The sequence below is a fragment of the Podarcis erhardii genome (assembly GCF_964252035.2).
Source record: "Podarcis erhardii genome assembly, chromosome: 9".
Taxonomy (NCBI): domain Eukaryota; kingdom Metazoa; phylum Chordata; class Lepidosauria; order Squamata; family Lacertidae; genus Podarcis; species Podarcis erhardii.
Window position 1 is genome coordinate 11,158,952 of NC_138512.1, and position 25,238 is coordinate 11,184,189.

General features: G+C 44.6%; 1 protein-coding gene across 3 annotated transcripts in view; it reads right to left on the minus strand.

Moving 5' to 3' along the window:
* Positions 1 to 24,278, minus strand: part of KCNIP4 (potassium voltage-gated channel interacting protein 4) — a 405,833-nt gene extending 381,555 nt beyond the window's left edge. The window contains exon 1 of one of the 3 annotated variants that reach the window (XM_081876473.1): positions 23,783 to 24,278. In XM_081876473.1, coding sequence (XP_081732599.1) covers positions 23,783 to 23,843 — 61 coding nt within the window. In that variant the 5' untranslated portion in view covers positions 23,844 to 24,278. The remainder of the gene's footprint in view (positions 1 to 23,782) is intronic. The other 2 variants (XM_081876478.1, XM_081876482.1) reach the window with 2 other exon arrangements.
* Between the last annotated feature and the right edge of the window lie 960 nt (positions 24,279 to 25,238).

The window sequence follows — 25,238 nt, forward strand, 5'->3', positions numbered from 1 at the left end:
CTAAGGCATGCCTCCAAGCAGTGACCCCGGGGGAGTTCCTAGTTGATGTGCAACAGCAGGACTCCCCCTACTGGTGGTTAACCCTTCCCGGACTTCAAGCAATCAGGCTGAAGCCAGATAGTCGGTTAGGACCAATGCCTAAGCCAATACCGCTCATCACCTGTAACCAATAAAGTTGTGGCCAATTTTTGCCCATTAACCTAACTGTGTCATGTGTCATTATTTCCACCGGGGGGAGGCGGGAACTCGCCACGCAAAGTGGGTGTTGACTAGAAGACAACAAATAAAGATTCTAGACATCCATACAGCTCCTGTACTCTACAATTACCAGCATAGTTGTATGTTCCAAAAACAAATTTATTGATATGCATGCATTGATTGAGGTCTGTAAAGTTAAGGTAAAAAGATGAAAAATGTTTAATGGGTAAATATGCAAATTATATCTCTATAACGCAATATTAAAATACAGTGGTACCTCGGGTTACAGATGCTTCAGGTTACATACGCTTCAGGTTACAGACTCTGCTAACCCAGAAATAGTACCTCGGGTTAAGAACTTTGCTTCAGGACGAGAACAGAAATCGTGCTCCGGCGGCGCGGCGGCAGCAGGAGGCCCCATTAGCTAAAGTGGTGCTTCAGGTTAAGAACAGTTTCAAGTTAAGAACAGAGCTCCGAAACAAATTAAGTACTTAACACAAGGTACCACTGTATAAGAACTAAGGCAATCAAGTTTCAGTTGACAAAATTACAAGTGTGTAACAACTATTGAATACACATTTACCACACATGTGTCTAGCTGTAATGTTACATTGGTAACATTGCTGTAATTGTACTGAAGTGTTTTCCCCCCTCTAAAAACAGAACGCACACAGCTGTTTATCTCATTCATATTACATATATTCAAGAGTGGGTTTTGAACTGTCCTAAATATCTTCCTTCCTATCAGTTCCAACCTACTACCACTTTGGTAAGCTTTTTCATTTCCCTTCTTCCCATTATATCAGAACACTTGTCAAACTTTCAGTCCATTTTTTCCAGTGCTCAAATAATTGTCCATTTAGACTCCTGGCACCAAGGAAAAGCATAAAGCTACCAACTTCTCAGACTCATTTCTTTAAAGTTGTTTGTGTCCTAAAGTGTGTTGTTGTTGTTGTTGTTGTTGTTTTTAAAAAAGGTTTCACTTCCAAATGATAAATTGATGGGTGGTTTGTTTTTGGTTTTTTTTGAAAAAGTCCATGTTTGCTACTCAACACTGAAAACCAGACAAATCTGTCTCACTCTCTGCTTATCAGCAACCCTGGAACATCGGCTGCTGTGAGAGAGAATCCCAGGAGCGGGAGGCAGGCAAAGGAAATATCAAAAACACACAGCTAGATTTACTTACACACACACACACACACACACACACACACACACACACAGAGGGGGGAGGGAGTCTTACGCATACCCTTTTAAACAAAGTTCCCAATGTGGTTTCCGTAAGAACATGGGTAAGCAAACAAAGGCCCGGGGCTCGATCCAGCCCAAACACCTTCTAAATCTGGCCCATGGACAGTCTGGGAATCAGCGTGTTTTTACATGAGTAGAATGTTCCCTTTTATTTAAAATGCATCTCTGGGTTATTTGTGGGGCCTGCCTGGTGTTTTTACATGAGTAGAATGCGTGCTTTTATTTAAAATGCATCTCTGGGTTATTTGTGGGGCATAGGAATTCATTCATTTTATTTTATTTTTCCAAAATATAGTCCAGCCCCCAACAAGGTCTGAGGGACAGTGGACCGGCCCCCTGCTGAAAAAGTTTGCTGACCCCTGCATAAGAACAACAAACTTTCAGAACACTGCAGGAAAGTCAACAACCTCTAAGGTGAAAATTAAAATCAGATAAAAAGAGTTCTTGCTTCCAGCAAACCTTGTCAGATGCTCTCCGACCAAGAGGGACTACAGCTGACATTACCTGCATATCCAAAGTGAAGATAGATAAGAACCAGGTTTCTATCTTCCCTATTCGGCTGACCTATTCCGCCCCCCTCCCAACTCCCACTTTAGAGAAGAACTCATCCTTCCCATTGCTTAGAGCAGATGTTTTAAAATAAAGGACATTCTCTGTTATTTTAAATATAAGATGGGGGCACCAGGCTTGCCAGTAGTAAGTGTGAAATGGATCTAGGGGTCTTAGTAGACCACAAGCTTAACATGAGTCAACAGTGTGATGCAGCAGTATCTAGGCCACATCAACAGAAGTGTAGTATCAATTAAGGGAAATAATAGTACTGCTCTATTCTGCCTTGGTAAGACCACAACTGAAATACTGAGTCCAGTTCTGGACACCACTATTTAAGGATACTGACAAGCTGGGATGCGTTCAGAAGAGGGTAACCAAGATGCTCAAGGGTCTGGAAACCAACTCTTTTGAAGAATCGTTGAGGGTGTTACGGAAATTACCAGGGGAGGAGGGCACATCTTTAAAGTTAAATATTACAAATATTCCAGTTACAGATAGGTAGCCGTGTTGGTCTGCCATAGTCAAAACAAAACAAATTCCTGAAGAAGTGTGCATGCACACGAAAGCTCATACCAAGAACTGACTTAGTTGGTCTTTAAGGTGCTACTGGAAGGAATTACAAATATTATGCCTGAATGTATCCTTTCAACTTGTCAGCTCAGGGAAGTTACCTAGCTTTAAAAATAATATAAAATCATCTCCTTTCCCAGTTTCCTCCATTCCAAAGCTATTTTCCCCTTGAAAAAGGACTCCAGGAATTTCCCAGAGGTGACAATTGCTGGGCTCATTGTTAGCCAAAGGAAGCCAAATCGCATCACCTGACTCGCCTCAGGCTCCAGACATGCAAAGGAACTTCTATTGTACTTTTGGGTGCTGGGGACTTAAGACATATTTGTCTATGCTAATCTTATACCTGAGTTTTGCCCTGCCATGTCTGCTTATGCTAATCTTGTACTAAGGACTTGTCTGGACATGTTTGCCAAGGTTAACCCCTCCCCTTTTGTGACATGTCAGTGATGTAGCAGTGATGCTGTATGAACTGTATTCTGGGATATGGTGTGAAAGTTTTAAAAGTCTTTGTCACCCCATCCTCGGGGTTCAAATTTGCTCTTTGAACCTACTGCGCAATAAACTTTGGTCTACAGCTATTTGCTCCGGTTGGCTGGACTCCTTCCTTTATTCCGCAGGGACCCGCGGGCTCTGCCCGACGAGCTGGGTGACTGAGCAGCCTCACACCTAGATTTTTCCGTAACAAGGGAATTGAGTATGTTTAGCCTGGAAAAGAGACTGAGAGGAGATATGATAGTCATCTTCAAATATCTAAAAGGTTGCCCCTTGGAAGATGGAGCAAGCTTGTTTTCTTCTGCTCCCAAGGGTAGGATCCAAACCAATGGATTCAAGTTGCAAGAAAGGAGATTCCGACTAAACAACAGGAATAACTTTCTGACAGTAAGAGCTGTTCAGCAGTGGAACAGTGTCCCTCGGGATGTTGTGGATGCTCCTTCCTTGGAGGTTTCTAAGCACACCTTGGATGAACATCTGTCATAGACACTTAAGAACCCTGCATTGTAGGGTGTTGAACTAGATGGGGTCTCCTTCCAACTGTGATAGGAATTTTGAGGTCTTAGATATACAGTGGTGCCTCGCAAGACGAAAAGAATCCGTTCCGTGAGGCTCTTCGTATAGCGTTTTTTTCGTCTTGCAAAGCAAGCCCATTGACAGCTTAGCGGATTAGCGCTATTAGCGGTTTAGCGGCTTTTAGCGGATTAGCTGATAAGCGGCTTATCAGCGGATCAGCTGATAAGCGTCTTAGGAAAAGGGGGGAGGGGAAAAAACCCGCAGGAACTCGCAAGACATTTTCGTCTTGCGAAGCAAGCCCATAGGGAAATTCGTTTTGCGAAGCGCCTCCAAAACGGAAAACCCTTTCGTCTAGTGGGTTTTCCGTCTTGCGAGGCGTTTGTCTTGCGGGGCACCAGTGTATGTTAAATGTTCATAAGTGTACCAACCAAGCACATACAAACATCAGCACAGAAAGACCGAACTGAAACCATTTTGATTCCCAAACTGACCAAATGTTTTCCCTGCAAGGAGGGAGAGGGGGTCAGGGAGCCTTCCCATTGTCTCAGGAATTGAGTAATCAGCATTTTAATGGGTGACAAACTATCAGGAAAGACAATCAGGAAAGGCAATCAGATAACCTGGAAACAGGAAAAACAACATTCAAATTTCTGTTTCAGACCGCCTTTTCTGTGATGTAGGTATGATGTATCTAGGGGTGGTCTTGATCTACAGGGTGGCAATTTCAAAAGTATATAAGGCCTTGCGCGCCATTGTTCTGGGTTCCTCCTCCCCTCCTGTGTGTGGTGAATGAGGACCCTGTTGCAACAGATCAATAAAGATCAGGTTTACTAGCTGCTTTGCTTCTCAATATTCTCTGGTTGGCCTCTGTTATTTCTTCCTACCAATAGGGAACCCACGTAAGAACTCTATATGGGCTCTTGGATACCCATAAGGGGAAAAGGGCAGATTTTGTTTACAACACAACACTATGATTCTACGATTCCTCCTCCCTATAGGTGGTCATTTTGACCATGAACCTATTAAGAGGCATGGACTTACACAAATCCATTATTGTCTGCTACAACCCTGTAAGAAGATGGTGTATAAATCAAGATTTGTAAAATTACGATCTATCCCATGACCTTGTCTCTGGGGTGTAATGGATCTGGGAGTTCAGAAAGAAGACAATGAAGAATTTACATCAGATTCCTTACCAGACACAAGAACTAGGAAGACAGATGCTTGCATCTACTGAAATCCTACAAAAATAGCAAAATATGAAAATGGGAATTACGGCGAGAGTGCGGATTATCTTCATTTGCATTGTGTTGGTGTAATGGAGGACAGCATTTGCTTTGAGTTTTTCCTCATTGTATGTTACAGACTTTGTGAGCCTTAATTGAAAATAGTGACACAGTGTTAATTAAAAATAACTGCAAGCAGCACTTCCGAAATGAGAGTCTATAACAATCACTCATAGCAGTTCATTTAAACTAGCCAGTACAAGGGCTAAAAGAAGTTTTTAAACCAACTTTTAAATTAACATTTCATTCACCTCAGTTGAACTCTTAAAAAAAAAAAAACTTTCTGCTTTGGTGTTAAGACCTCCTGCTTAGCCTTTAATTAGTCATGACTATTCTAATTTTGAGCTATACCTTTTAAACTTTGTGAACTGAAGAGAGATCTACAGGCAAAGCAACAGTTGAGGTTCCAGCCCATTGTTTTTATGCTTACGTTGCAGATAATAGTCTAGGAGGGCTGGATACACATTGTGTAAAGCAATTATAGCTTATCAGTCTGGCACATACGCACCAACTCTATGGGGCTGAAGACAGCTCAGCCCCCTTAAAGTATGAGGGATGGGACTGAGCCCCCCAATCTTGAGGGGCCGGGCCCTGCTGGGCCTTCTTGCAGGGCCTCACCGTGGTAGCAGAGGGCCTCTCCAGGCCTCATGGCCTCCTTCCAACATGTGTGCCATCACGTGTGTGTCACACGTGTGACGTCACGCACATGCAACAAGCCTCATCCAATGCTGTGCAGAACCTGGTGCCTCTGGTTTGGAGAAAATATGTGCAGTCCATCACCACTGTTTGCCCAAAATTTCGTGGTATCAAAGGATTTTTTCCCCATTCCCCACAGCTCCCTTTTGGAGAGTGTATGGTGACTTATACAGTGGTACCTCGGGTTACATACGCTTCAGGTTACATACGCTTCAGGTTACAGACTCCGCTAACCCAGAAATAGTTCCTCGAGTTAAGAACTTTGCTTCAGGATGAGAACAGAAATCATGCTCCGGCAACGCAGCGGCAGCAGGAGGCCCCATTAGCTAGAGTGGTGCTTCAGGTTAAGAACAGTTTCAGGTTAAGAACAGACCTCCAGAACAAATTAAGTACTTAACCAGAGGTACCACTGTACTGGGCAATGCTCTGCCCATTCCCAACCAAACACTAGACACAGATCAGGAATGGGGGCAAGAAACCCAATGCAAAAAAAGATGCTATGAAGCCATGAGGAGAGTTTCCAGCGCAAAAAACAACAACAATCGCCACAAGTTCTGTGCTAGTGACTTGAATGACAGCTTGCTAAGCAGAACTGCAGCTGGTAAAGTTCCTAACTTCCCATGAAATTTCAACTGCTAAGAACAATCTTGCCCACTTTATTTCTGCGCCTCAGGCTGCTGTAAAGGCACCTAAGCAGAATCCTTTAAAAAAAAAAAAAGTGAGAAATCCTCATCAAGTCCACAAAGTTGAACATTTCATAGTTATTAAACATGAAACAGTCAGATTTTGGAGCCATAAGCTGCAAATCTAAAGATAGTCAGAATTGACCTACATGTGCAGATAAAGCACATGGTACAGTTAAGGCTGCCAACTGAACAGAAACTTTGCCTGGTCTGTTCCTGTGCCTTAACAGCCAATTACTTGCCAAGTTTCTGCAATGCAAACCTTTCCAGTGTTACCAGCTCACCTGCTAATATCTGTGAATGAAGCCACAGGAGCAGGGGCCAGCAGTACCAGACCCAGCGCCATTTGACAATGCATTGAGAGGCATGACTGCATGCTCCCATGGGTGGGAAAAGGTGTGCATGCTCAACCCCAACCAGTTCTGAGAGAAGGAGGAGAGGGAGGAAGCAAGCTGTTGCCCCACCTCATCACAAAGTGCCCTAAATCAATAGATCTGATGAGCTAGGAGAGAATCTGCCTCTCACTTTAATCCGAACCTTCATGATGTTGCCGATCAGAGACATTGCTTGGTATTTAATATGGGTGAGCACACTTCAGATTAATTTACAGATTAACAAAATTATTCATCAGAAGAATTCAGGTAACTTCCAAAAGGGTAAAGGGGTAAAGGACTCCTGACAGTTAAGTCCAGTTGCGAACGAATCTGGGGTTGTGGTGCTCATCTCGCTTTACTGGCCAAGGGAGCCAACGTTTGTCCGCAGACAGTTTCTCTGGGTCATGCGGCCAGCATGACTAAGCCACTTCTGGCGAAACCAGAGCAGCACACAGAAACGCCGCTTACCTTCCTGCCGGTACAGTATCTATTTATCTACTTGCGCTTTGACGTGCTTTTGAACTGCTAGGTTGGGCAGGAGCAGGGACCGAGCAATGGGAGCTCACCCCATCGTGGGGATTCGAACCGCTGACCTTCTGATCGGCAAGGCCAAGAGGCTCAGCGGTTTAGACCACAGTGCCACCAGCGTCCCTCCAAAAGGGTAGGGAGAGGGTAAAGATGGTGCAAGGCAGTGGACTCCCAACAGCAACTTTCAGAGTTCCCCATAGGAACTAACAGAGTTTATCACCCTCCATTAGGTCCAGCAGGACAGCAAAAACATGTTACGGGGTATATGCCAAGGGTATGGAGCTCACCTTCATGAGTGACATGCTCAGGTGGGTTCTCCATCCTTGGAGTAGACTTCTGTAGCTCCCTCTCTCCTCCCCTACAGGACCACATGGAGCCACTCTCCAAGGGGAAGGTAGAAAGAGAGCACAGGAGTAAGTTTCAAGGGAGGCATAAGGAGCATACCCTCCAACATTTTTCCTGTGAAAATTGGGACATCCTATTCCAATATGGGGACACGGGTGATGCTGTGGTCTAAACGACAGAGCCTAGGACTTGCCGATCAGAAGGTCGGTGGTTCGAATCCCTGTGATGGTGTGAGCTCCCATTGTTCAGTCCCAGCTCCTTCTAACCTAGCAGTTCGAAAGCACGTCAAAGTGCAAGTAGATAAATAGGTACCGCTCTGGCGGGAACGTAAATGGTGTTTTCGTGCACTGCTCTGGTTTGCCAGAAGCGGCTTAGTCATGCTGGCCACATGACCTGGAAGCTGTACGCCGGCTCCCTCAACCAGTAAAGCGAGATGAGCACTGCAACCCCAGAGTCATCCGCGACCGGACCTAACGTTCACGGGTACCTTTACCTTTACCTATTCAATTATTATTACTATTTTATGCCCTGCCATCTGACTGGGTTGCCAGCCACTCTGGGTGACTTCCAACATATAAAAAAACATAATAAAACATTAACCATTTAAAAACTTCCCTATACAGGGCTGCCTTCACATGTCTTCTTAAGGTTGTAACTACTTATCTCCTTGGCCATGGGAGTCACATGACTCCATGTCCGCCATTTCTTGCATGAAAAATAGGGATGTCCTAAGGAAAACTGGGACATTCCGGGATCAAATCAGAAACCTGGATGACTTCTGTAAATCCGGGACTGTCCCTGGAAACTTGGATGGTCTGCAAGAGTTCAGCTGAGGGAAGATCCAGTTTGGGTGCTAAGGGTTTGGAGACTAGGGCAGGGTGTGGGCAAGGATGATGCAGGAAAAGCCGATGACTTTCTTCCAGTCTGGAGCAAAACACAGGCTAAAGAATTTATTTGGATCTTTCAAAGCTCACCTTGGTTTTGAGGTCACGTTTAACAAGGCTATATGTGTGCCAACAAAGGTCCGTATAGTTAAAGCTTTGGTTTTCCTAGTAGTGATGTATGGAAGTGAGAGCTGGACCATCAAGAAGGCTGATCAGCAAAGAATTGGTGCTTTTGAATTATGGTGCTGGAGGAGACTCTTGAGAGTCCCATGGACTGCAAGAAGATCAAACCTCTCCATTCTGAAGGAAATCAGCCCTGAGTGCTCACTGGAAGGACAGATCGTGAAGCTGAGGCTCCAGAAGAGAAGACTCCCTGGAAAAGACCCTGATGTTGGGAAAGATGGAGGGCACAAGGAGAAGAGGATGACAGAGGATGAGATGGTTGGACAGTGTTCTCAAAGCTACCAACAAGAGTTTGACCAAACTGCGGGAAGCAGTGGAAGACAGGAGTGCCTGGCGTGCTCTGCTACATGGGGTCATGAAGAGTCAGACACGACTAAACAACTAAGCAACAACAACAACATGTGTGATTAAAGGACTGGAGGAAAGTTTCTAGCTCAATTTTAGCCCCGGCCTTATTCAACTTATATATAAATGACATGGTCAAATACCTAACATCCCCGGAGTTTCATGCCCCCAAATTGGCCGAAAAATCAATTTCAGCGCTCCTCTATGCGGACGACGCGGTTCTCTTATCACGAACTAAAGTAGGCCTCAAAAGGCTACTAAGAGAATTCTCAGCCTACTGCAGGAGAGATCAACTGGTGGTTAATCACCAAAAAAACAAAGTCATGGTCTTCGCTAGGAGACACAGACATCACAGATGGGAGATGGACAATCAGCCAATAGAACAGGTCAAAATTTTCAAATAGCTTGGAGTAGTTTTCCAGTCAACAGGGGCCTGGGAGGCCCATCATAAATATGCTAGGGGGAAAGCATCTCAAAGCACCAAAATACTGTCTCGCTTTTACTTTACGAAGGGGGGCAGACATATCCCAGCAGCAAAACCCTTGGCGCAATTACTCTACGGGGCCCAAATCTGGACGGGAAATCATTGCCGCACACTTGAAATGGTCCAGTCTAAATTTTTAAGACAGATTCTAGCCGTTCCACCATGCGCACCAAATGCGGCCCTACGGCTGGAGACTGGCCTCCTCTCCATCGAAACCCGGACCTGGTTAAGAACATTCAACTATTGGCTTCACTTAAATTTAAACCCATCCAGACTACTACCTCTAGTAGCACGAGATGCTCATAGAAGTCGGTGGTCCAAAGTAGTGCATCAAAAACTACTTACATGTGGCCTCCAAGCACAGCATCTCCTGAAAATGGGTCTCCCCAAGGCAAAAAGCTTTATTGACCAGCGCATGAAGGATATTGAGCAGCAGAATAATCTGGCCTATATTAAGAAATTTAGTGCCTGGTATGCTTATCTGCCCCCCTCCCACTTTGATTTTTGGACAAAGCAGGACAAACAGTGCCGTGTTTATTGAGTGCCTAGCTTTGCAAATAAAAAAGAGTGATGCACTCAATTCAGAGAGCCAAAAGGCAGCCACTGAAAAATATCCAGTGTCTGGCCAATGTTGCAAGCTGCCTGGTGCCAATTTTCTTTTGGCCCGAAATATTATGCAGCAGGTTTTGCTAACTGAGAAATATTAAGAGTGCTGCTTGAAGAAGCTATAGCCCAACCCAGTGTGTTGTTTACTCAGAACTTAGTCCCACAGAGTGCCGTTGGGCTTCTTCTCAAGTAAGTGTGCAGAGACTGCAAACCATAATCTTTATTCCAAATGAAACAGAGGTAAATTGTTCTATTTTTATTTTTTTAAAGAAAACAATGCGGGAAAGAGAACCAATTACTCAAGTAGCTTTTCTACATAGTAGCAATACATTTCATCTGAAAGAAAAACATCACTGTAGTTTACAAAATGCAAAAATGAACAGCTAACCATATATGTTGTTGTTGTTGTTGTTGTTTTTGTTGTTGTTTCCTCAGCCACTCTGGACTGCTTCCAGCACATATAAAAATATAAATAAACATCAAACATTAAAAGCTTCTCAATACAGGGCTGCCTTCTGCTCTCTTCTAAAAGTTGTGTAGTTCTTTATCTCTTTAACATCTGATGGAAGGCCATTCCACAGAGAGTGCACCACTGTCCCCAAGGCTAGGGTTGCCATATGTCTCAACAAGTTGTGTCCGGAATTTTACTTTTTTAAAATATGACAACCCTGTCCTCTGCCTGGTTCCCTGTAACTTCACTTCTCACAGTGAGGGAACTGCCAGAAGGCCCTCAGAGGTGGACCTCAATGTCCAGGCTGAACGATGGGGGTGGAGACGCTCCTTCAGGTATACTGGGCCAAGGCTTTAAAAGTCAGCACCAACGCTTTGAAGTGTCTCAGAAATGTACTGGAAGCCGGTGAAGATCCTTTAGGACCGGTGTTATGTGGTCCCAGCGGCTGCTCCCAGTCACCAGACTAGCTGCCACATTCTGGATTAGTTGTCGTTTCCAAGTCACCTTCAAAGGTAGCCCCACACAGAGTGCGTTGCTGTAGTTCTAAAGCTCTCTTCAGGCCTTCCACTACATGTGATGACCAGTGAGGGGTAGTAGAGGGAAGGGAGCTCAACAGGCTTTCCTCCTCCATCAGATCACCTTTGCGACTCCTGCAGCTCTCCACATCTTGGGGCTAAACCTCCATAGAGGGTGAGGTCCTTTTTACACTGCCACAGACTCCTTTGCCAGGATTATAAATGGCACTGGGTGTCTACACAAGTTGAGCATGCTCCCTCATGCAATAATCATCATGGGGTCAGAGGAAGAATACCTCAGCAAGACTTAAATGTTGGGGCCAGCCTGAGGTGCAGACAGCCATAATTAGGCTGGGACCTGGAAAGTCTGTTCTCCAGCCCAGAGGTCAGCAAGCCAGGCTCCCTGTGCAAACACGAAGTTGTATACTAGCAACTGCACAGGTTTGAAATGACCAGGAGCTCCCGTTTTTGCTCAATCCCTGGCCATTGTCACCTATTTTTCAGTTTTCATGCACAAAGACCACTGAGGAAGACCAAACTCAAAACACTTTTGGGTTTTGTGATAGTCAATTACATTCATTTAGTTTGTTGACCTTTTGTTGCAGCGTGACAAATTATGGGCTACATTTCTTCAGTCTGTTGATATTTTGCTAATCTACAGTATGTTTGTATTCTTTTGCTTAGTATACAGAATCACAGAATCGTAGCACTGGAAAGAAGCAAGAGGTTCATGTAGTCCAACCCCTGGAACACAGGAATCTTTTGCCCAATCTTGAACCCACAACCCTGAGATTAAGGGTCTCATGTTCTACCAACTGAGCTATCCCAGTAATCAGATATGTATTGCTTTTCATTGTTATTAGATCCCGTTAAATTATTGTTAAAGTATAAACACACACATGTATGTATGTACATATGTTTCTGTGTAATATGCATTTACATTGGTTAACAATGAATTGATGCCGACTGCAAATAAATACTAGGCAGTTTCCAAGTTCTTAGCTTTATTTGCTAAGGTAAAGGTAAAGGGACCCCTGACCATTAGGTCCAGTCGTGGCCGACTCTGGGGTTCTGGCGCTCATCTCGCTTTATTGGCTGAGGGAGCTGGCATAAAGCTTCCGGGTCACGTGGCCAGCATGACTAAGCTGCTTCTGGCGAACCAGAGTAGCGTACGGAAACGCCGTTTACCTTCCCGCCGGAGAGGTACCTATTTATCTACGTGCACGTTGACGTGCTTTCGAACTGCTACGTTGGCAGGAGCAGGGACTGAGCAACAGGAGCTCACCCCGTTGCAGGGATTCGAACCACCGACCTTCTGATCGGCAAGTCCTAGGCTTTGTGGTTTAACCCACAGCGCCACTTGCGTCCCAGCTTTATTTGCTAAATACGAGTAAAATAAGCATGCTAAAATAGATCACTCTGGGGAATCTGAACATTTCCCAGTGCAAATTATCCTAATATTTTCCAGATGATTTCCCACAAAACCCACATCACTGGATAAATGCCATTTTTCAAAGATTTTTCAATCAACACATTTTTTTCTCTTCTAACATGCTTTGGTATTTCCTAATGCACAGTGTCAAACATACACCCAGCACTTTATCTAACCCTCCTGAGTATACAATATGACCACTAATTGTAGCCAATAACTTTATGCAGAAAAATCTATCAGAGAAATGGCACATACTAGTTTTCTTTTGGCATGCTGGGAGCTCTAGCTGTGAGAAAGGGGTGCAAATCAAGCATGGTAATTTCTCACTTCCAATCTCAAGGTATACCACTCCAGGGAAAACTTTAGCATTTGTTTCTGTTCAACGGTTAAACTGGCCCTCTGGCTTTACAATACCATTCATACAAAATCACAGACATGAGGTTGCAGAATAGGTAAAAAGGTAAAGGTAAAGGACACCTGGACGGTTAAGTCCAGCCAAAGGCGACTGTGTGGTTGTGGTGCTCATCTCGCTTTCAGGCTGAGGGAGCCGGCGTTTGTCCACAGACAGCTTTCCAGGTCATGTGGCCAGCATGACTAAGCTGCATCTGGCGCAACAGAACACTGTGATGGAAACCAGAGTGCACAGAAAAGCTGTTTACCTTCTCGCCGCAGCAATATCTATTTACCTACTTGCACTGGCGTGCTTTCAGACAGCTAGCTTAGCAGGAGCTTGAACAGAGCAACAGGAGCTCACCCCATGATGGGGGTTCGAACCACCGACCCTCTGATTGGCAAGCTCAAGAGGCTCAGTGCTTTAGGCCACAGTGCCACCCACATCTCATAGATGCAGAATACCCAAGATAGACATCAGAATGCCTCCAAATGACTATTTTTTTGGGGGGGGGACGACAGGGTAGAACCATGATTTCCAGACCCCAAATTCAAAGAATGCCACCAATGAACCCCAACACATGTAACATCAAATCCTGTAAGAATGAAGTCCTAACTTAGAAGGAATGTTTGAGTCAGGTTATATTTTAAAAACGTCAACAAGCTAGAGGTTCCTTCATTGTGTCAGTAGTTTAGAGAACAAAAGAGCTATAAAACTAATTTGCTCTTTGTCATTAAACTTGACCTGTCTTTGGGTAATTTCTGCACTATGGGAGATAAAACTAGTCTGACGGCTGTGCATTTGTTGACAGCTGCATTTCCTCACTTGCATGCGCTTACTAAGAAATATATTGCGCACCTCAAGCCAGAATGGAAACCTTCAGTTCAGTATAAATTGTTTCTGAAACTGCTTTCTTCCAGTGAAAGACAGGAACCCTAATGAATCTAAGTTTTATCATCCTGGGGATTTTATTCAACTATCTGACAGATAAAGCTGGAGGTGCTAAATCATCAGGTTGCAAAACACTTACTTGCTGGCATTGCAAGTTCTTTGGAAGGGCCGTAACGTCTGCCGTGACAGCACATTGCTAACAGCTGAAGAGGTCTAGGTGTATGTTGCAATGCTAAAGCTAAACCACATCACAACCTGGTTAATGACCTGGAGGGCAGTGGCAGACTTGGGGATTTAAAATTTCAGCAGCACCCATGGCAAAACCAAAATTCACCCCCCTACTTCCTGTTGTTTGTAATTGTTGCAGAGCCCCCCGTGGTGCCCTCTCGGCTCCACCCCCAGTGTGGGCAAATCACTTGTGCTCCCCTAAATCTGCCTCTGTGGAAGGCAGAGCTTCCTGGCAGGAGAGTGGAATGGAAGCATAACGTTTAACAGCTAATAATACAAATGCTTTGTCAGCTTTGTGGGGAGCCAGTGATAGGGGCCAACACAAAGTTTTGGGTCTAACAGACTAAAGGTAAAGGGACCCCTGAACATTACGTCCAATCGTGGCCGACTCTGAGGTTGCGGCGCTCATCTCGCTTTATTGGCCAAGGGAGCCGGCATACATGTGGCCAGCATGACTAAACCACTTCTGGCAAACCAGAGCAGCGCACGGAAACGTCTTTTACCTTCTCGCTGGAGTGATTCCTATTTATCTACTTGCACTTTGACATGCTTTCGAACCGCTAGGTTGGCAGGAGCTGGGACCGAGCAACGGGAGCTCACCCCGTTGCGGGGATTCGAACCACTGACCTTCTGATCAGCAAGTCCTAGGCTCTGTGGTTTAACCCACAGCGCCACCCGCGTCCAATTCTAATAGACTACTAGAAAGTATTAGCCAAGCAGCTCGGACTTTGGTGGCAAAGGGGTGGAAGGAAGAAGAAGTCCCGACAATAACAGATTGGCATAACAAGCTACAAGAATTTGCTGAAATGGCACAGTTGACAAATAGCCTGAGAGGCAATTCAAAACAAAAAATTATGGAAGAGTGGAATAGATATAAGATATATGTTCAAAAATACAGTAAAGGTTCACTATCTATGGTAGCATTTGATAGACATTGGAGACTGAGTTGAGAAATAAGACCCAGGGTACATATTGATAATGTATTAGATAAAATGTAAAGAAACATACAATAATAATACATTCATTTGTAAAAAAAGGAATACAGTATACAACTGGATAGACAGGAAATCCAAAGTGCTGATATATATATGATTTGGGAGTAGTTTTCTGTCCTTGTTTTTTTTTTCTTTTTTTTCTTCTTTAAGTATATAAATTTTGTATACATGCTGAAAATTATAGTATAATAAGCCTTGTGATGTAATATGGTAATGTTTACCGATGTAACATAAGAGCTTTAATAAATAAATAAAACTGCAAAAAAAGAAGAAGAAGTCATAGCCATGCATTCCTAATTTGTTTTCCAACAGCTCATATTTCAGATCAATTCACAAAGGGTACCAGGCATTTATTTGCTCATAAGAGAGTAAAAATCCCAATAGACAATTTCACCTGAATGATGACTCACATACTGCATGATATTTCACCACTTGCTGGTTAAAGTAGAATTTAAAGTTTACCATACAGTGGAATTTATAGCAGCTTTGGCTTCTTGTGGCTTAAGGTGTCAGTTATGGACAGTTATTCTGGGAGTGCTTAACTTAACAAAACTTATTTCCATTTGTGTTGGGGAAGGGGACCTTACCTTAAACTGAAGAAATGTGAGTCTCTTTCTCAAAAAAATTGTTTGAAAAGGAAGAGCAGCTGCAGAAAGCCTGCCAGTATAGTATATTTCCTGCCCAGAAAGCTGCTGGTTGCCTTAACCAGCCTTTGCCATGTAAGATGTTGGAAACTCAAAAGAGTGGAGAGTAGTGCTGCTGGAAGCCACTTTTCTGCCTAAGGCACAATCCACATGGTAGCCTGTCTCTTCCCTCTCCCTCCACTCCCAGCTAGAACTAACATTTCCAAAAATCTTCCTGCCCTGTTCTAACACCTGTTTCTGCCTTCACCTCTTCCTTCCAGAGTGGCGCATGCTCTGGTTATCTCTCGCTTGGACTACTGCAATGCGCTCTACCTTTGAAGGTCACCTGGAAACTACAACTAATCCAGAAACTACACCTGGATTAGTTCACCTGAAGGTCACCTGGAAACTACAACTAATCCCAGACTGGTGACTGGGAGTGGCCACCGAGACCACATAACACCAGTCCTGAGAGATCTGCATTGGCTCCCAGTACGTTTCCAGGCACAGTTCAAAGTGTTGGTGCTGACCTTTAAAGACCTAACCAGCCTCAGTCCAGTATATCTAAAGGAGCGTCTCCACCCCCATCATTCTACCTGGAAACTGAGTTCCAGCGCTGAGGACCTTCTGGAGGACCCCTCACTGAGAGAAGTCAAGTTACAGGGAACCAGGCAGAGGGCCTTCTCGGTAGTGGCACCCACCCTGTGGAACACCCTCCCACCAGATGTCAAAGAGAACAACAACTACCAGACTTTTAGAAGACATCTGAAGGCAGCCCTGTTCAGGGAGGGAAGCTTTTAATGTTTGATGCATTACTGTATTTTAATACTTTGTTGTAAGCCGCCCAGAGTGGCTGGGGAAGCCCAGCCAGATGGGTGGGGTATAAATAATTATATTATTATTATTATTATTATTATTATTATTATTATTATTATACCAGCTGAAGCAGGTAACTTCACCCTGCTGCACTGCAAGACCCTCCCTGGTAGGGACCGAAGTAGAAAGACTCGAAGTCTCTGAAACAACCCCCACTGAATAGCTCTAGGGTTACCATATTTTGAAGAGCAAAACAGGACACATTCACCGACTTCTACGTTTAACTATGGGTCGCTATGCCGACACTTGTTTTTTTAAAGGAGGACATGTCCTGGAAAAAGAGGACATACGGCAACCCGTTTACAAACCCTACAACTGAATTATTTTGTCTGAATGGGTAGAAACATTCTTGTTTACTTCTTCTTTGCAGTCCAATACACATTCTTAATTTACAAATTTAATAAATAAATATGGGCTGGTGGGAGGGGGGCGCTTATTGGTTTGTTTGTTTGTTTGTATGTTTGTGCTGCATTGTGTATTTTCCATTCTCATTTTGTATTGTTATGTTGTGGTTGTTGGCATGCAATCAAGGAAACGGGGGCAATTGGCAGGCCCCCAGCTGGCTCCAGCCCACCAGCCGGTGTGCCAGGCGATCTCCAGTCTTTGGTGCAGTATCTGTGACCTGAGCTTCAGAAGCTAGGGCACACTACTCAGCAGAGTAAATGCTACGCAACAGAAGTGGCAGGAGAAGTTGTGTGAGCATATTTACAAGCAGTTTATTCAGCATACATCAGGACAAAAGGAAAACAAGTCTGATCTCCTTCATGTCCAAAGCAAGCAACAAAAGCAAAAGCTATACACAAACAGAAGTTCCCAGCAAGCTGTGCTGGAGTGTAAACAGGCATGTGACATACAACATTCATACCTGTTCCTTAAGGTGGAACGGAATAGCCTGACAGTGAACCGTCCTGCGATCTTAAGGTGAAGGGCGGTATTCAAATGCTCACTTCATTTATTTATAAAAGCATCTCTATACCAGGCCTTTCATAAAATACCAGCCTGACGTACAGCAGTAGCAAAACATTAAAGCCATTACAAGTGGTGCAAATTGATTGTGAAAATGACTAGCTCCTCAAAATAGAATTTAACAACTGCATGGTCCTGTCAACACAAAAGGAATATTCAAGGGATGACTGAAAGTCAAAAGTGAGAAAGCTCTGCTGGAAGAGTCTTCCACGGCATGGGACCAATGACTCCAAATGCCTGAATTCTGTAACACGGTAGACAAGTGACAGCATTCCTCTGGATGATCTCAAAGATCCTGCTGGGATATTCTTGCCTTATTTATGGGCATCAGGAAGGAGCAGGCATGAAAGCTTCAGAATACCACCAGCCTTCCAATTATAAGTCAATACAGCTATATGTGCACACGCAGAAATGGAAGCTGCTTCTCAGATTTTCAACATGTTCAACATGTTTTTGTTTTAAAGGTAAAGGGACCCCTGACCACCAGTCATGGCCGACTCTGGGGTTGTGGTGCGCATCTCGCTTTATTGGCCGAGGCAGCCGGCGTACAGCTTCCGGGTCATGTGGCCAGCATGACTAAGCCGCTTCTGGCGAACCAGAGCAGCGCACGGAAATGCCGTTTACCTTCCCGCCAGAGTGGTACCTATTTATCTACTTGCACTTTTGATGTGCTTTCGAACTGCTAGATTGGCAGAAGCAGGGACCGAGCAACGGGAGCTCACCCCATCACAGGGATTCAAACAGCTGACCTTCTGATCAGCAAGTCCTAGGCTCTGTGGTTTAACCCACAGCGCCACCCATGTCCCTTGTTTTTGTTTTATGAACACCTTAAAATCCCCTGCCCCAGGACTACTGGATCACAGTTTAAGAACCCCAACACTTACCCATACATGAGCCAGAAGATAATAACATCAGCTCTGAATTTGGGCCACTTTCTAACACATAACAGGAATAGTTCAGGTTTCTATTAAAATACAGCTGCGTAAAGATACGCCAGTACATGAAACCTATCATGCAACAGTGAGGTGCTGAGTTCCTAGATCTCAGTGAGATGTTCATGGAAAGCAGATAATAAGCTTTCAGAGACTTAAGTGAAAGACAGCAATTATTGCCTGCAATTCTTATGTTCATATTTATTCATCCCATTATGGTTTTGCTTGTCATTGCATTTCTATCCCACCTTTCCTTCAATATGACTGTTGAGTATCATTTTAAAACTAAAAATCTTCAGTCATCAGCTTAGGGAGACTGAAAGGTTCGTTCATAATAAAACACCACTGCTGGCATTTGTCTCTCTATACCGGAAACATCCCACTGACCATTCCACATTAAAGGTCTATTAATTTATCATTAGATGACCCAGCGGATCTGTGATTTCCAGGGGTGAAGGAGAGAATGAAACAATCCGATACCATAGAACTAAAAATCTAGCTCTACAAGACCAAGTAGATCTTTAAACTGTTTCTCTAGTGCAGAAGAGCAGCCCTCACCACTCATGCTGTATGGTGAATGACCTTTGAAATGGAGGGAATTTTCAAAAGCAATTTGCAGTGGAGATCAGTTGTAGCAAAGGTGACTCACAACGCTGTCCCTGCCATTGGGCAGAGGAATCTGGTGTCATTAAAGGACAGGAAATTGATGGATGTTTAAGTCATTGTTATATCTTTGCTCCAAAGGAGAGGCATTGGTAAAGGTAAAGGTAAAGGTAAAGGTAAAGGTAAAGGTAAAGGTAAAGGTAAAGGTAAAGGTAAAGGTAAAGGGACCCCTGACCATTAGGTCCAGTCGTGACCGACTCTGGGGCTGCGGCGCTCATCTAGCTTTATTGGCTGAGGGAGCCAGTGTTTGTCCACAGACAGCTTCTGGGTAATGTGGCTAGCATGACTAAGCCGCTTCTGGCGAACCAGAGCAGCACACGGAAATGCCGTTTACCTTCCCGCTGGAGCGGTACCTATTTATCTACTTGCACTTTGACATGCTTTTGAACTGCTAGGTTGGCAGGAGCAGGGACCGAGCAACAGGAGCTTACCCCATCACGGGGATTCGAACCACCGGCCTTCTGATCGGCAAGTCCTAGGCTCTGTGATTTAACCCACAGTGCCACCTGCGTCATTGGTAGGATGCTTCAAAAGATATTGTGCACCTTGCCCTGAAGGGGACACCATTTGCTTCTCCCCTGTGGGAAGCAAAATGTCTCTGCTCAGGCCTGGTGACTTGGGGCCAGCAGAAGACCTTTGGCAAAATAAGAGAAAAACAGGGGTCATTAAACAAAGGCATGCACAAAAATGCTTAAAGCAGCAGTTGGCAAAGAAGTAAGATCACACACTCAAATAGCTACTTCTTAAAATTCAGATGAGCCCTACTCCTTACTCTTTCAACATACAGAAATGTAAAAAAAGGTAAAGGACCTCTGGACGGTTAAGTCCAGTCAAAGGTGACTATGGGATTGCCGCACTCATCTCGCTTTCAGGCCAAGGGAGCCAGCATTTGTCCATAGACAGCTTTCCAGGTCATGTGGCCAGCATGACTAAACCACTTCTGGAGCAATGGAACACTGCGACAGAAACCAGAGCACATGGAAACGCCGTTTACCTTCCCGCCAAAGCTGTACCTATTTATCTACAGTGGTACCTCGGGTTATATATGCTTCAGGTTACATATGCTTCAGGTTACAGACTCTGCTAACCCAGAAATAGTGCTTCAGGTTAAGAACTTTGCTTCAGGATGAGAACAGAAATCGTGCTTCGGCAGCACGGCAGCAGCAGAAGGCCCCATTAGCTAAAGTGGTGCTTCAGGTTAAGAACAGTTTCAGGTTAAGTACAGACCTCCGGAAAGAATTAAGTACTTAACCCGAGGTACCACTGTACTTGCATTTTTGGCGTGCTTTCGAATGGCTAGGTTGGCAGGAGCTGGGACAGAGCAATGGGAGCTCACCCCGTTACAGGGATTCGAACCGCTGACCTTCCGATCGGCAAGCCTAAGAGGCTCAGTGGTTTAGACCACAGTGCCACCCACATCCCCATACAGAAATGTACATCCATTTTAATAAGGATCGGATTATGGGTCTTAAAACATTTCCAAATCTATAATTAAAGTGTAACAATTAATTAAAGTGGAACTACACAATTCACAGACAGATTCACCTTTATAGTTGCCAGCTTTCTTTCATGACAGGCCTTCACAGCAGCCTGGCACATATAGCAGGTGAAGCTGTTCCTGGCACGTTGATAAACCAACAAGAAAAGCTACATCAACTCCTTTTCCTGCATTTCAAGCTGCTGCGAAAAATTCCAGAGCCCTGGTAGGAACAGAAGCTGGCAACCCTACCTATGACACTTTGAGGTGAGACTCTGTCATGGGACACCTTCAGCAGTGCCACCAATCCGCATCATCCCAGCAACGCTAAATGAGGAGTTAAAAGTGACCACTTCAAAACATCCATTGCTGTTTAAAGAGCAGGCAGAGTCTGCAGCTCCTCTGTTGTTTATGAATCTGCACTCAAGGCCAATGCACCTCGCTACACTGGCAGAACCTAACAGTTTTACAGTTCCAAGGTCAGAGAAATAACAACCTGTTTCTGCAAGCTATATTTTATCATGGTGGCATCCAAACCCCTGCTTATGTGAGTGGGAAGCATTTTCTGATCCACCCTCCATCAGCAGGCTCCTTCTAACTGTCTCCCTCCTTTATTTAAGACACACACTCAAGATCATGTCACGTAGTTGTCATGCCATCACCCGCTTGTATTTTAATGAACAGCTCACATTTGAGGATTTCCACCCAAACCAATTTGTTACAGCAGCAGTTTTTTAATTATTATTATTTTTAGCAGAACTTCCTCTTTGCCTTGCAGAGTTTGAGCAGGGGAAACTTCTTCTGGCATAGAAATATAGGCTACGTACACAAGACATTTTATTCTCAAAACAAAAAAGACTGGGTACTTGTTTTTTTTTTTTTTTTCTATGTAGTCCTAGATGGACAGACTGTGGGATAAAGCAGAATCAATTTGAAAACAAATTGAAACAGATGAAGCAGTCCTGACCATTGGGGCCTGTATCTGCACCTGCCCAATGGCATTGCAGGTGGGGATATACCAATATCTCAAAGGTCACTTCCTTCCTCATTCAGCTGGGGCATAGGAAAAGGCATGGATAACCTACTAAAGAGAGAGTTTTCAAATGTGCATCCACTGATCACACTCACCCTTGTGGAAGACAGACACCTAGCATCAATCTAGCATGAAAGAAGCATGTTGTGGATTGAGCATGAATGATTCTGGCTTGGGGATAAAATACATTTTTTTCTGCTACAAATGGGATACCCAGCCATTGCTAGATTTCTGGGACCTCCAGAAGCAGAGCCAGGGAGAGCTGACAACTAAGTCTAGACCAGGGTTTCCCAAACTTGGGTCTCCAACTGTTTTTAGACTACAACATCCATCATCCTTAGCTAGCAGGACCAGTGCTCAGGGATGATGGGAATTGTAGTCCCAAAAAAGGTGGAGACCCAAGTTTGGGAAACCCTGGTCTAGACCATGTTATCTTCACACTCGGGCACTTTTAACCCAAACATGCATTTGGGGCTCCATTTCTTAATCTTTTACTCTACATTTGCATGGCGGTGTGCTCCTATACCCACCTTAGATCAGGTCGCAATCCCCTAGTGGTCTGAACAACTTTCAAGATGCCTTGTCATTTCAAAACAAAAAATTGGTTTGCGGGCTATGAGGGCAGCAACTGGTGTGTTTTTCAATATCTTAATCATGATTTTTGGAAAAATAAAATGCATGGTGTTCTTCAGTTTGTCGTACCAGTATGAAAACTTTAGTGGTTGTGGTGTTTAATAAGGAGTTCAATGCCCACGAGGCATTAGCAACCTGTTTTGATTCATATAAATACATATATATACCTATGGTTATACTGTGACTGCAACAAACTCCTTGACTTAACAAAATTTATATAACACTTGTTTGTAATAAAACCGCTAAGCGGGTTTGCAAGAGGTCTTAAAATTATCAACAAGAAATAGTTAAAACATTTAAAAATAATTAAAATTAGTTGTTTTTAACAGTAAAATATATTTAAACATGTCAACATTGACATGTCTGGGTGAGCTTGATATCCTCGTTTCATCTCTAAACTCAACATCCGTCATAGGATACCCTCGACTACAACTTTCTGTCCGTGGCAACAAGGACCCAGACTCTAATTAGGTGAAAAGGGAACATTTCCGCTGTTGTGTCTTCTCCTGTTGCAAGACACTGCTATTGAAAACACAACTCTGGAAGAAATTCTGCCTTTTGTGCAACTTTTAATAGCCATCTGAGGTCTGGACCCATGACACCCTAAGAGCCACAGTAAGACATAACGCTCCAACTGCTTCCTTACCAAGAGCCAAAACAAAAATGCTTTCTTTAAGACTGCAAAACTCAGTTACGAAAACAAAGCCCACACACAGCTCAAAGTTAGTTAGTTTAGGATTGCAGACTAGGTGGTTCAATGCAGACAGTGATAAGTTGCCACTAGGTAAACAACCATTTTTATTTGATCTAACTGCCAAGTAAACATGCTTAGGATTAGGTTGTAAATTAAGAGTTACCAGTTTCTAAACAGCCCGCTCCCACTCAGGTTCAGGAGCCTATCCTGCAGAAATTTAGCAGGAGAAGCTCTTCCTGAACTTCGTTCCAGAAAAATAACACCTATTGAATTTCTGCACGCCAGCCAACAACTTTCATTTTAAATGAAGTAGAAGAAGTTGATCATGACAGGGGCAAGCCAAGGAGAAGGGAGATTTGCCATTATTCTAAATGGCATCATTCTGAAAGGGCAGGTTGCAGGATTGCAAGCAGGGGAAAGTATCCAAATAAGTTTTACTCAGAGTAAACCCAATGAAATTAAGGAACTTAAGTCAGCTCCATTAACGTCAATGGGTCTACGACCAGCGCTAGAGACACCCCAACATCTTTCTTTCGCCCTCCTACCATCCCTTGAGTGTTTACTCCGACGTAAACCCCGCTGCTTTCCATTCAGATGTTATATCCCCAACTTGCTTATGACTCATCCCGAGGGGTGACTGATCAAGTTCTTCAAACGTGAGATAGCAACAGGGCTATAAAGGGAAACAGATGTAGAGCATGTTGGCATTCCAATATATTAGGTCCTCTTTCCTTCATTTCAAGGAAAAAAGTCAGTACCAGCAAGGTTGGAGGAGGAAAACATACGTTCACACACACACACACACACACACACACACACGCCGGCAGGATTTGGCACTGCTGCCATGCGACCCTCGAGCACTGCATCTGCTTGCAAACCAAACGCACAAATATTTGCAAAAAGCGCATGCAAAAGGCAGGCAAAAAAGCCTGTCGTAATAGCCCCAAATCGGACTGGGAAAAGCCCCGTGCTGCGCTTTGCAGCCCTACCGCCTGCGGAGCTCGCTTCCTCCAGCTGAGCAGAGATGCTGGCCACTCTCCGGGCGTTCATGGCTGGCGGCGGCGTTGGAAGCGCCCGGCGCGCAACGGGCAGACGGAGGAGCAGCGAGCAGGCGGGTCCCGCGTCGGCTGGAGCCTCTGCGTGAGAAGATTCCAGGGCAGCGTCTCTATCTCGGCAACCCCCACCTTTTTTGGGGGGGTGGGGAGGGCAAGCTGCGGGAGAACTCACGAGGGAGCTTCCTCCGTTCACCTCGCCGCGCGCAAAAACCTCCTGCCCACCCCCAGCTGCTGATTCACTTGCGCAAGGGGCGAGATCGGTGGAAAGGGAAAGGAAACACGGGGGAAGTGGCTAGGCAGAGAGGCTAGGAGGATCCTAACCAGCCGAGGAGTGTGTAGGTTTTTACTCGGAAGTAAAGCCCCGCAGGACTTAACTTCGCAATCCTCCAGAACGGCGTCCCGAGTTGGTGCGCGTAGAGGAGTGGGCCCCAAGGCTGCGATGCTTACTCGGAAGCAGGAGCGCTTGAAGGAGCGAGTGGTGGCAAGCCTGAATCCTCTTTCCTGAAAGGAAGCCCGGTGATTTTAGCGGAGCTGTGGGATCATCGAGCTAAAACCTCAGCCAGAAAAATCAAGACCCCCATTCATTCCTCCCTCCCTCCTTCCTTGGCTGTCGCGCATCAGACCCACCTTCTTCTGCTGGCTACTGTGGTTTTAACAGCTGTGTGACAGGTAGACATCCCACTGGTGCACCTTTCCCGCTTCCAAAATTGCAGGGTGGCAGGTTGCACTTGTTGACTTTCTATTGGAGAAATAAAGTTGTTTTCATGGGGGAAGGGGGCTGTTACACCCTCTCACTAAGCACCCTAGTTTCTTGTAACAATGGCACAACAGGCAAAAATTCAACTGGTCTCGATTTTTTTTTACAAACCAGAGATACAGTAATGGAATAGTTGCACCTACTGGATATCTGCTTTGTGCAGATTGAAAAGCAGGAAATATACTTCCAGTTCCTGCCATAAATAGCCCATCTACTAAAGGACTGACTGCCTTCTTAGGTAGACTGTTCACCCTTATATGATCATTTTCTTTGAGGTTTTGATCTGGCAATGGTATTTCCCATTTATTCATGCTTGCTTAAATCTAGCTTAGAAGCAGGGTGGCTGCAATAACACTGATTCTTTAACTTTTGATGACTTCCAGCTGTTGGTCAAATGTTACAGGACAGCATCAGACACACCTGTTAAACCTATTAAGTACTGAGAAGGTGAGATATCCACGTTTTAGAGCAAAAGGACCACACCTGTGGAGGAAGCCAAATCCTCCCCGCTTTTTTGCTGCCTGAGTTCACTTCTGCTGTCCAAGCTCAGAGGATCAGAAAAGACTGGGAGGAAGCTACAATCCATTCCAAAGAAGCAGAATTACTTGCCCTTAAAGGAGGAAAATTCAGCAC